The 13,096-nt window shown below is 45.1% G+C and overlaps 1 protein-coding gene across 3 annotated transcripts in view; it reads right to left on the bottom strand.

The window, feature by feature from the left end:
- Positions 1-12,790, bottom strand: part of Rapgef4 (Rap guanine nucleotide exchange factor (GEF) 4) — a 276,260-nt gene extending 263,470 nt beyond the window's left edge. For all 3 annotated transcript variants that reach the window (NM_001204165.1, NM_019688.2, NM_001204167.1), the window contains exon 1: positions 12,654-12,790. In NM_001204165.1, coding sequence (NP_001191094.1) covers positions 12,654-12,718 — 65 coding nt within the window. In that variant the 5' untranslated portion in view covers positions 12,719-12,790. The remainder of the gene's footprint in view (positions 1-12,653) is intronic.
- Positions 12,791-13,096: the final 306 nt, after the last annotated feature.

The following is a 13,096-nucleotide window of genomic DNA, read 5'->3' as shown; positions in this document are numbered from 1 at the left end:
CTATGTCCCTGCTCTGTACAATCTTACCTGCAACCCTGTGGTACTTCCTACTGGTAACTTGTCCCTGCTCACTACCATACTCCATGCCAGCTGGAAGAGGACCCAGCACAGCACCAGGGACTCAGTCATGTCTCGAAGGCTGGCTGAGCAGTATCTTCTCATTTGGTACTTCAGTTCATAAGGCCAAGGGCTTTGTCGGTTTTTATCACCAATGGGCATTCCACAAGAGCGTCTGGCATACAGAGATCAGAGTGTATATAGTCAGATTGAATGAATGGATGAGTGGAGAGTTGGAAGGAAATCGCTAAGTCTGATCTTTTCCTACTCCGCCTTTGGTCTGGGGAAGGTGGAAGCGAGCATGAGGCAGGGAGAAGAGGGCGAGCAGAGGGGCGAGAAAGGAATGGCAAGGGACACCAAAGGCAGAACTCTCTTACATCACAAATGTGTTAAAGAGCTGATAGAGGCAGCATGTAAGATCCAAGCACCCAACCTTCCTGTGGCATATTCAATATATAATTATGTAATAGCAGGAGAAATGGTATTCCCCAGGAAAGAACACACCAACTGATTATTCAATACCAAACAGTTAGCTCTGAAAGCATACATGAAAGTAACCTTATACAGTGCGCCACCACGCCACCACGCCAGGCACTATTTTGAGATCTCTTAAAAAATATTTTTTATTTTGTTTTGAGATTATAATGTAATTATAAAATTATAAAATTTCCTGCCAGGTGGTGGTGGCGCACGCCTTTAATCCCAGCACTTGGGAGGCAGAGGCAGGCGGATCTCTGAGTTCAAGGCCAGCCTGGTCTACAGAGTGAGTTCCAGGACAGCCAGAGCTACACAGAGAAACCCTGTCTCGAAAAAACAAACAAACAAAAAAAGATCTCAAAATAAATAAATAATGAGACAGATAGATAGATAGATAGACAGACAGACAGACAAACATATCGCCAGGGACTTCCTAGCTAAGAAGCAATCTGTACAGTAAAAAGGCTACCACATGGTTTGTCATAGGAGAACTGGCTCTACCCCTCATGGGAGATCTGGCACTTCATGGCGCTCCTAGTTGATGGCTTCTAGTGTGGTTGCAGGCAGAGAAAGACTCATTCTCCCATGGGGAAGGGAGGTGGGCTGGCCACTAGGAATTTGACCATGCTCCAGTGAGTATATAGACAACACAAAATGGACTTCTTTTAGTTGGGGGGGGGGGTTACAAGGAAGTGGGAGGTGGGGGCTGACATGGGAAGACTGAGAGGTGAGTGCATTCAGGGAGCATGATGTCAGATTCCCAAGTAATCCATAAAATAAAAGTGCCACCACAGAATAGAAAATGCTTGCAAACTATGTATCCAGTAAGAATCTAACATCCATAAGATATAAGACTTCATAAAACTCAATGGCAAAGGAAAAAAAGAAAGCAAACAAAGTGGACTGAAAATGCAAAAGGACCTGAGTAGACATTTTGCCAATGATGACACACCTCTAGCTATGTCTGTGAGGATGTTTCCAGAGAGAATTCACTCAGGAGGGAAGATTGCCTTGAGGATGGGTTGCACCGCCTCATGATGGTGCTGGACCCAATAGAAAGAGAAAAAGAGCAGCCAGCATTTGTCTCTCTTTGCTTCGTGACTGAGGATTCCATCTTACCGGCTACCTTGCAGCCCTGCCAACCACTCCCTACACAAGGACTTAAGCTCTTAACTGTGAGCCAAAATAATTCTTCTCCCATATGTTGCTTCTTCTCAGGTATTTGGTTACAGAAACTAAAACACTCCCAGAGGGTAGCAGGAGGGTAACTCAGAAGTGCTATGCCAATACATCTGATAACTTAGATGAAATGAGTGAACCCTGGAAATATGACCAGAAGAAATAAAAATCTGAGTAGTCCTTTATCTATTAAAAACATTAAATCTGTCATTAAAAGCCTTTCTACAGACTAGGTGTGGTGGCTTACACCATTAATCCCAGCACTTGGGAGGCAGAGACAGGCAGATCTCTATGGATTTAAGGCTAGTTTGGTCTACAAAGGGAGGCCAAGACAGCCAGGGCTATTACACAGAGAAACCCTGTCTCTAAAACAAAACAAAACAAGCAAAAACACATGAACCAAATGATACATATTTTTTAAACATCAATTTTTGATAATTTCTTTTCAAATTGGAGGGGAAATCAAGAATAAAATAGAAGGAACCTGAGAAGCCAGAAGAGTCATGATACTAAAACAATAAAAGAAATATTACAAAGCCACCAGCTTACATCCCTCATTGATAGATATGAAAATGGCACTCAGAAGATATTACATAGTTGAATAAACCAAAATATCAAGATGATAATAAAACCTGACAAAGTAGAACTTCAAATAGGAAAGGCTGGTTTATCATCAAAACTCAGCCAGGTATGGTGGTTCAGTATGTGATCCTGGTACTCAGGAGGCTGAGGCAGGAGGATGACTGTGTCCTGGAAGCAGCCTGAAGTTCCAGGACAGCCTGGGTGACAGAGAGATTGTGTTTGGAGAAGGAAGAAAGGAGGGAGGGGAGGAGGAGAAAGAGGAAGAGGATGAGAAAATCACTCAAGTTAAATTCTTTACATATCTAGGAAAAACAAAAAACAAAGGGTTTTTGGGAAAGAGAAACAAAAATTCACATGACCATCTTTATTTAAGAAGATTGGATTTACTTTTAAAATAAAAGCAAGCAGAGGGCCTTATTTATAATAGCCAGAAGCTGGAAAGAACCCAGATGTCCCTCAACAGAAGAATGGATACAGAAAATGTGGTACATTTACACAATGGAGTGCTACTCAGCTATTAAAAACAATGGATTGAAATTCTTGGACAAATGGATGTATCTGGAGGATATCATCCTTAGTGAGGTAACCCAATCACAAAAGAAGTCATTAGATATGCACTCACTGATAAGTGGTTATTAGCCCAGAAACATAGAACACCCAAGATACAATTTGCAAAACACAAGAAAATCAAGAAGAGGGAAGACCAATGGGTGGATACTTCATTCCTCCTTAGAAGAGGGAACAAAATACCCATGAAAGGAGTTACAGAGACAAAGTTTGGAGCTAAGAAGAAAGGATGGACTATCCAGAGACTACCCCACCTGGGGATCCATCCCATAATCAGCCACCAAACCCAAACACTATTGCATATTCCAGAAAGATTTTGCTGAAGGGACCCTGTTATAGCTGTCTCGTATGAGGCTATGCCAGTGCCTAGCAAATACAGAAGTGGATGCTCAGTTATCTATAAGTTGGAGCACAGGGCCCCCAATGGAGAAGCTAGAGAAAGTACCCAAGGAGCTGAAGGGGTCTGCAACCCTATAGGTGGAACAACAATATGAACTAACCAGTACCCCCAGAGCTCATATCTCTAGCTGCATATGTAACAGAAGATGGCCTAGTTGGCCATCACTGGGAAGAGAGGCCCCTTGGTATTGCAAACTTTATATGCCCCAGTACAGGGGAATGCCTTGGCCAAGAAGCAGGAGTGGGTGGGTAGGGGAGCAGGGCAGAGGGAGGGTATAGGGAACTTTCGGGATAGCATTTGAAATGTATATAAAGAAAATATCTTAAAAAAAAAAAAAAAAGCAAGCAGAGGAAAGGAAGTGGGGAAGGGGAAGAGACTCTTAAAATCCCATGGCAAAACATAAGTCTTTCCTGTAAAAGAAGAATTCAAAGACGCTTGTCCACCTTCAACTCTTTTTTGGTTTTTCAAGACAGGGTTTCTCTGTGTAGCTCTGACTGTCCTGGAACTCACTCTGTAGACCAGGCTGGCCTCAAACTCAGAAATCCACCTGCCTCTGCCTCCTGAGTGCTGGGATTAAAGGCATGCTCCACCATGCCCGGCTCGACTCTCTTCTTAAACCTTGTCCTAGAAGTCTAGCTAGTGACGTTAGGCAAGAAAAATAACAAAAGGCGAAAGTAAACAAATAAGCAAAGTTACATTCTTTATAGACATGGTGGTCTCTTAAAACAACTAAACAGCAACCACCAGAACTCATTAGCTTGGCAAATATATATATGTTTATACACAAATATACATATACACATATACATATGTACATATATACATACATGTGTATATATATATATATATATCTTTAATCAAATCAAACAGGATATCTAAACCTATGCAGTATGGTCCCCCAACTTCTGGCACCTGTGCTACACCTTCACAATTTAGAGGTAACCATTCTCAGCACAGCTGTCTGTTGTAAGTATCAGTAGCTTTATTCAAAGATTCAAGAACAGAGGTTCAGGAAACTTAATAGCTTGACTCACACTGCTAGGGAATGGGGCTGATGGAATTAGAATCCAGATCTGGTTAATTCTAAAACAAAGCTGATCTGACAATGTAACATTTCCAACTTGGAGGCTGGAAATGATGAGGCACCCGAGGGTAAGGCCCTGAAAAGAAAACAGGAGAATACAATGGCAAAGGAAGGAATTGGAGACTGTTTAGATGTCCATACAGACATAGATAGCTTCAAGGATCTGAAAATGCAGAATTGTGATGCCATTACTCATTACAGAAAAGAGTGGGAACCTGGGGGGGTTGGGGGCTGAGAAAGGCAAAACCTTTGACACACACCAGCTTGTTGGATTCCAGGTAGTTTTGACAGCAAATGGCAGAAAGTCTAATAAGGAGGAGTCCTTTCTAGGAATAGTGTCACTTTCTTCACAAGACAGAAAATCTTAAGATACACAGTAGCTGAGCAAAGTCAGGACTGGGCCTTGGGTTTCCCTTGGTCTCGCCTTTTGAGTTGCAAGATGGCTGCCCACAGGCCCACGCCTCCTGGACAACCAATGTATCAATATCTCCATTGTCTATCATGAAAGCAAAAGCCATCCTAGAATCTCTCAGCAGCCCTCTTTCACTTTGTCACTGTGGCCAGGACACCTGGACCGGAGGAAGAGACTGGAAGAGAATTGGCTGGTTTTCTTTTCTCTCCAGCTTCTGTGGCAGTGGAGGGAAAAGGTAGGGTACCTGCAAAATGTCAGTGGGGCATCACAAGGGAACTGCCCCAGGCAGAGACAAAGGCACCTGCTCTGGGACATGTGCCTGGGGCACAAAATGCAGGTAATCTTCACGGAGGAGGAGACATGGAAGCAAGGGCATGCATGAAGAGGAAAAAGAGGACCACACAGGTTTTGCTTTTCTGCAGGAGACCCACGTGACGCATAGAGAGGCAGCTGAGTCAACACGGCCAGCTGGAGACTGCTGCTGTCACCCAGGCCAGTCTGCTGTTTTCCTTGGGGTGTACAGCTGCTTCCCTATCTGCCATCCACCCAGTTATTTCCATCTTCTTCCTCCACCACCGGAGGCTTCTTCCACCAGAGCCTCCCTGAGCCTTCATTCCCTGGGAGAAAAAAAAAGCATAGAACGGCAGCTCTCCTCCCTGCCTCTCTTGAGGATGTAGCTTTAAATCTGCCAGAAGCAAAACCAATCAGCTATGCCTCGGAGGGGTGGTATGGGAGGTTAGCCTCCGCTAAGGAAGGGTTATGAAAGCTTATAAACCCAAGGGAGTTCAGACGAAAGGCAATGTTAGTCTAACTATCACTGGAAGGGTCAAAAGTCCACCTAGGGGAACTCAAAGAAGACATTTGCTCTTTTAGGTACCACTTATCTATGGAAAATTCAGTCTCCCAGGCTCAGGACAAGGGACAGACAGCAGAGACAAGGGTTTGCTGGGCCAAGCTGCACCTCTTATAGGCTCTTATAGGTCCTTGGGCATACCATCTCCCATGTCCCCTCTCTGCAGGCATCAAGGCTTTCCTTCCTAAAAAATCTTCTGCAAATAAAACCAGAGCCATAAATAAAATCACTGGGCCTGATTAGATACCAGACCATGCCTGTATACATGTTCCCCATGAACACAGCACGTGCCTGTATACGTGTTCCCCATGAACACAGCACGTGCCTGTATACATGTTCCACATGAATACAGCATGTGCCTGTACACATGTTCCACATGAACACAGCATGTCTGCCCAGTGAGCAGTCCCTTGAGAAGCTGCACACAGAGAGATGTCAGACATTAAACTTGGGAATGATATAGTGTTACGTCACAGAAAGAGGTCAGCAGATACCATGTGCCTTTGGATGGAACACCTCAACTCTTCTGTTGAAGCTCTCACCAAAATATCAAGTCGGAATCTGATCAATTCTAAACCCAAAGGCCCACTTCAAGAAAAACAGATTCATAGGAACATGTCACTAAAAAACACCACAGGGAAACAATTAAAATCAGAGGCAAACAAGACCCCAGTTTCAAGAAATATGGAGAGAAATTCACATATAAAAACGTATCTGAACTAAACGTAAATAATTTGCATGGTGACACAAAGTGGAAAAAAGGAAAGTTTTGAAATAAACAAGGAACTTTTGAATATTCGAATGTATTTAGGAACTAGTATCAAACTTTTTAATGTATAGTAATGGCATTCATTTCTTTATAAAGACTCCTTACCTTTCTAAGAGATATACTGAAATGCTTGCAGATTAAATATTACATGTGGGAATGGCTTCAAAATAACCCAGGGGTAGGGCTCTGGGGGGAATTCCAATGGGTCAAATGCTGCACACAACCCTGATGATCTTGCATCCAGCACCCACATAAAAAAGCAGGACTAGGTAGCCTGCATCTGTAATCCCAGAACCCTTGTAGCAAGATGGGAGCCAGGGACAGAAGAATGGCCCAGAAGATGTGGGGTCAGCTAGCATGTTGTACACTGTGTGACAGAGGAAAGGGTGACTTGCTCACACACAATGAAAGGTGAGAAAAAATTCCTGAATGTTCCTGTGCTCAACACCCACCCACTGCAGCATCTGCACACCTACGTGCACACATGCCATACACACACAACTAAATAAGTAAATAACTAAGTGATGATAGACAGGCAGATAGATAGATAGATAGATAGATAGATAGATAGATAGATAGATAGATAGATAGATAGATAGATAGGACCAGAGGAGAATGAATGGACATAAAAGTAAGATAGGGCTATCAATGAGCTAATGATTCTTGGTAGGGGGAGGGGTAGAGTGAGAAAATATTACTACTCTGTGTATTTAGAAATTTTCCACAATAAAAATAGAATTTTTAAAACGGTTGGTTAAAATAGTCATGAAATATCTCCCCACCCCCACTCCAAAGCCAGAATTCGCATCAGCCAGGAACCAGAAGGAACAGTGGGAGCAGATGTAAACATGGCTCACCCATCACCTGCACCCTTGTCAGAGAGTGGCAGAGGCCACCTGGTCCTAGAAGAGATAGTGTATGTGGCCACGTCACCCTGGCCCTGTGAGCACCTTCTACACTGAGGGCACTGAGCGGGTGCTGGAGATAAAGGGATGACTACATGCAGTGACTAATGTCAAGGGATGGGAAATGAGAAGCAAGCAGGCAGCTACCACCACGGCGTCTGACTTGTCTTATTACAGTGGACAAAGTGCGCCGTGGGAGCTCTTGTGGTAGTCATCTAACTAGAAGTCGGGACAGCAAAGCTGTCCTCAAGTATCCCCCAGAATTACCTTGTGATTAGGATTCGATTCCCAGCTCTGAGGCTCTGGGGAAAGAATACACCCTGCAGGCTGGAGATGTGAGCCTCCTGCCCTCCTGGCAGCCTAGCTTCTCATTGGAAATTCGAGAGACGTGCTTCTGCTTAACTGGATTCCTCACTCAGCTGGCCTCTGGCGCAACTGTATTAGCCAATGGAGGAGCGTGTCCCCTTGTCCCGTGGTACAGATTTAACATCAAATTAATGATCTGGCTAGTCTCTAAGGTCTCAAAAGTCTGGTGCCAGTGCGACCTTCCCTGAAACATGAAGGAATTCTCAGTGTGCTGACAAATCAAAAGATCCCTAGAGGGCATGCGAGGCTAGCTCTGAGCCCTGGAGAAAGGCCCAGAGGAAAGCCATCCCTGGGGTCCTGCCTGGTTGACACCAGCCTCCCCCAGAGCCAGAGTTCCCCTCTGTGTGCCTCTTTGATCTTCTCCATCCCTCCAGAGTGAGACTGTATCTGGTGCCTCTTTGATTTCTGAGTCATCTTCTCACACCATGTGTCCTACAAAGTATTTTGGTTTTAGCAAATGTGTTCCTTGGTTTCTTTCAATCCCATTCAACCACATCAAAATAGCTAACACATCATCTATACGAGGCTATGTCACATGCAAAGGAACTGTCAACAAAAATCTGTGTGTGTGTGTACATGTGTATGTGTGTGTAAACACATGTGTGTGCATGTGTATATGTGTGTGTGTATATGTGCACACATGTGTGTGTGCCTCAAGGAAACACAAATTTAAAAAACAAAAACAAAAGAGGACAACCTTAGCCGCCTTTAAAAGATGGCAGTCTTTTTTTATATAACCCATCATCCTTGACTTCATCTTCTGCTTCTGTTTCAGCCTGTGAGACAATGGCCTTCAAGTAAATTAATCAACAGAACAATTCTGCCTTATAGAACTCCAAACCAAGGAAGCACACAGCAAACTTTTTACCAAGAGAAGATAGTTCCTGTCGACTAAGGAGTTTCCCCATCTCTCCCTGGGGAGAGCCTCTCATGGAGAGCAAGTGATGCCAGAGCCTCCTGTGAGGGTTCATGCCACAGACACTAAGCTCTGAGCTACAAGCCTCCTTGCAGCCATTCAGCTTTGCCACTCAGAGTGACAGCAGTCATAGACAGTGTATAACCAGGTAAGTACGTTGTGCAACCGAGTAAGAACGGCTGTGTTCCAATGAAACTGTTGATGCACGTTGAAATTTGAATTCACATAAACTTGATGGATCATGAAATATTACTCTTCTTATTTATTTTCCAACCAACTCAGGGATTTTAGAGCCATTCTTGGGGCATTTACAGGCTATGGTTTGCTGATTCTGGCTCGACTGTCATTGAGAACAGACAATGATTCACAAAACGTGGTGAGGCCCCTTACCCACCACGCGAGGGATCAACTAGAAACAGTTCTTAAATCCACAGAAGTCATCTTAAAACCTTTCATTAAGATTAAAGGTCATCACATTTTTTTAAAGGGCCATCTTACTATTATAAATCCCCCAAATTAGGAATTTAAGTAATTCCACTTTTAGCTAATCATCTCAGCTCAAGGAACAATCTATGTAAGATCCATAAACAAGCAGTGAACTTGCTTTGCATTCCCAATGGATGCATTAAGACTTTTCTCAGTGTTGGTTTGTACATCCTAATGTCTGATATGTCTGATACCATTCTGATTCTTTTGGTGCGTATTTATAGACAACACTTCAGTCCACCACAGCCCATGACCATAAGTCACTGACACATAGGACACTTTGCATCTTCTCTCTTCAACATAATCTACACAGCTACATCCCTTGGACCTCCATCATTGCATGTCAAGTTTGGAGAGTTCTGTCCCAGCCAGGGTTTTTGTGGGCGTGCCAACCACACACTTCCAAGGCTCTGTTCTCCTCTTCATTTGCATCACTTCAATTTTTCTTCTGTATGTCTTTGCTTGGGGAGACCTTTCTATTTCTACTTTCTTTTCCTTTTTTAAAGTTTAGTTGTAGGGACTGGAGAGACGGCTCAGAAGTTAAGATCTCTTCCAGAGGTCCTGAGTTCAATTCCCAGCACCACACCTGATAGCTCATAACCATCTATAATGAGATCTGGTATCCTCTTCTAGAGTGCAGGCATACATACAGGAAGAACATTATATACATAATAAGTAAATGAATCTTTTTTTAAAAAAGTTTGGTTGTATGTGTACATTTGTACCTGTGTGTGTGTGTGTGTGTGTGTGTATGTTTTCTGCATGTAGATGTACATGCATGTAGAAGTCAGAAGTCAATGCTGGGTGTCTTCCTTGACCACTCACAGCCCTATTTATAAGACAGGGTACGATGTTGAATGTGGAGCTTATCAACTTGGCTAGACTGGCTAGCCAATGAGCTCCTGTCTATGCTCCCCCACTGCTGGGTGTGCAGATGTTTGCTACAATGCCAGGCTTTCTGCCTAGATGCTGGCAACTCAGGTGTCCGTACGGCAGACATTCTACCTGCTGTGCTAGGTCCATGGTTCTCTCTTCTATTTCCAATCTCTGTGCTCTTCTTTGTTCAGACTCCTGGTCACTGGGCTCATACATACGTTGGAAGGACCTTCCTCAGCTAACCTTACTATATGGTCCCAGCATCATAGTCCCAAGCACCACTTCACTGTATTGGTCCTTTCTTGTACACACTTGGAAATGTCCATGTAAAAAGACTTAGAAAATAAAGCGTCCCTTCTTATAGTCTAGATTTGGTCACAAAAAAATTCGAGGTGCGGAGGATAGGCAAGTCTCTGGCTGTATCTGTGTGCCTTTGCCTAAGCTGCTCCTCTGCCTGGCCTGACCTATTCTCTATCTTTGATAGAATAACTCTCAGCCTCTTACGCCCAGGCCTGAGTCTGCATTTCCAAAGCACTTTACACATCCTCATTGAAGCATTTATCACTGGACTGCAGTCACAGTTACCTAGCTACCCCACCACCACACCCTCAGCCCCTCCCAGCCCAGAAGCAGCTCTCATTTGTTACACCCCGATGCCCACCACAGAGCCGGGAACAGAAGGCAGCACTGGGAGTTCCCCCAGACAGTTCTCATCCTCACTCCCAGCCTTCATTCTCTCTTTTAAAAATTTAACAGACTACATTCAAAATCGCAACTTCAAAATCGGCCTCTCCTACTGGCTTGCCATGAAACAGCCCCTCCTAAATGGCTCTTCTGAGGAATTCTGGGATCGAGGCCACAGAATAGACAAGAAGGTCTTCACACTGTGGAAATAAAACATATACAGGGTACTTCCTAGCTTCCAAAGCACTAGGAAGCTTTTTCCTCCCTTCTGCTGGGGGTGAGCCAAGGACACTCAGTTTTCAAACTCAGGAAGTAAAAGAGATGAGGTACAAGCTCAGAGCGGGTGGGGGCTCTGAGCCTAAACATCCGCAGCTTATCGATCTGTCCACTCGCCTGCAGGTCAGGAACTTGAGGCTCAAGAAAAGGAGGGCCTTTTTGTAGTGTTTTGTTTGTTTGTTTGTTTTGGGTTTTGTTTGTTTTGTGTGTGTTTTTGTGGGGTTTTTTGGTTTTGTTTCATTTTTGAGGTTTTTTTGCCCACTATGAATAGTGGCATTAAACTGTGGTGCCATGTTCTAGAAATCCATGCCGAATACAATCTTACAAGCAGAAGCACAGGGATAGACGTCCTGGCCACTCCGCTCACACCGCCGCTGCCCCATGACTTCGCCCTAAGTATTCACTGACGAAAGGATCTCCAATGGATTACTGACTGTTTGCTATGCAGCTCTGCAAAGAGAAGTATGTTGCTTACTACCCAAAATTATCACTCACGGGAAGCACTATTTATAGGTTAAGTGCAAGCGCCTGATTATCTCTTGTTTTATAATTCACTTTTCCTAAAGTATTAAATTTAGATTACTGATCACATTAGCAAGCTCTTGGCTTAAATGTGCCTTTAATTCCTCCACAGAATTCTGTATGACTTAACCATCTCTTCAATTGTCTTACTGTTTACTGCATATAATTTCTCTAATATTAGAACATACCATTTTAGTCAGAAATGGGGCAATGCCTGCCAAAAATATTCTTGCTACTGTGTAGTAACTAAAAATCGAGAATGTTTATCACATTAAGTTATTCAAATGAGTTCATTTAGCTCTTTTCAGTTAGTTAATATCTTTCCATCAAAGGCCTACAATAGTGGAACAGGCACAGCCGGCCACTCTTCAGATCCTCAAGTTTGATCCGGTCACAAATCTGTTCATTGAAAAATTTTCAATATGGCAGAGCACAAAATAATTCCCACAAATGCAATTCGGATATCATGCAGATTGCTGAAGGATGTGAATCACTGGCCTTTGGCACCAAACTCTGGGACTCAGAGGCTGGTCACGCTGCAAGGCGTTTGCTTGTTTCTTTCAAAGTTCAGATGCATCACCTTTCTCCTTAGGGTAATAAACTATAATTGCTAACATACTGTGTAATGTTTACTGTTAAATTTGCAATCTGGACAAACAGAAAATTCCACCGACAGAGCCTAGAAACAACTGCAGTGTGTTGTCACCCACGGCACCTTCATCAGAGGCTGGCGAGAGCCAGCACTCTCTGCGGTTTAAATTTCTCTTTAGAGTGAGGGTCTTTTCTGCAGAAGATTAAGACGCCTCCGGTGACCTTCCTAACACAGACCTTGAGAGAGCGCCCGCGGGAAGAGGGCTGTGGATTTCAGCAAGGGACTTGACAGCTCCACTGAGTCCCTAACACTTGGTTTTCCGGAAACAAAAAAGGTGACTGCACCTGCATGAATACCCCCCTTCTCCCCGCCCCTCCTGGAAACTTAAATGACATTCTCCCTGAGGGTCTGGACAGCCTGAAGCTCGCATGTATGTACCCTCCCTGGTCTTAGTGCCCATTGGAAACCACCCACCCACCCACCCATGAATGGAGCGTGGAGTCGCAGCGGGGCGGAAGGGGACCAGGGCAGGCTGGCACCTTGTCCCCCACGGCGCCGCATTCTGTTCCCGGCACGTGGAATGCTCTCCCGCAGGTGGCACCCCACGAGTGGACCCCCGCGACCCAGATCCCGCACCCCACCCCACGTACCTTTTATCCAGGCAGGCGATCCACTCGGCCGAGGACTGAGAGTGTGCAGCGTGCGCAGCGACCATGTTGGGCAGCAGCGCGCGGTGGCCCCGGGCCGCGGCCACCTCCCGCGCGCCTCCCGGCGGGCTCCCGCGGCCTGCGGGGCGGGGACCGAGGGGCGGGCCAGGCGCGAGGCCCGCGCTGCACTGCGGCGCCCGCGTGGGAGCCCAGCCGCCCCGCCCGCCCGCCAGGAGCGGCGACCCCACGACACCTGCGGCAGGTGCCCCGCTCCGCCAGGCCCGCGTCTACCCTCACCTCGGGGGAGGGAAGAAGGGGGAGTTCTGCTGCGATGCCACCCGGTTGCGCGTGGGGAGGGGATGTCAGACTCTATATATTTTTCGTACAGCAAATGCCACTAAAATGGCTGCTGCCTCTCCGTTTCCTTAGAAACCCATTAGTCCTCC

This window comes from Mus musculus, chromosome 2 (assembly GCF_000001635.26).
Source record: "Mus musculus strain C57BL/6J chromosome 2, GRCm38.p6 C57BL/6J".
In the NCBI taxonomy this organism is placed as follows: domain Eukaryota; kingdom Metazoa; phylum Chordata; class Mammalia; order Rodentia; family Muridae; genus Mus; species Mus musculus.
This window is presented reverse-complemented; position numbering and strand designations above follow the sequence as displayed.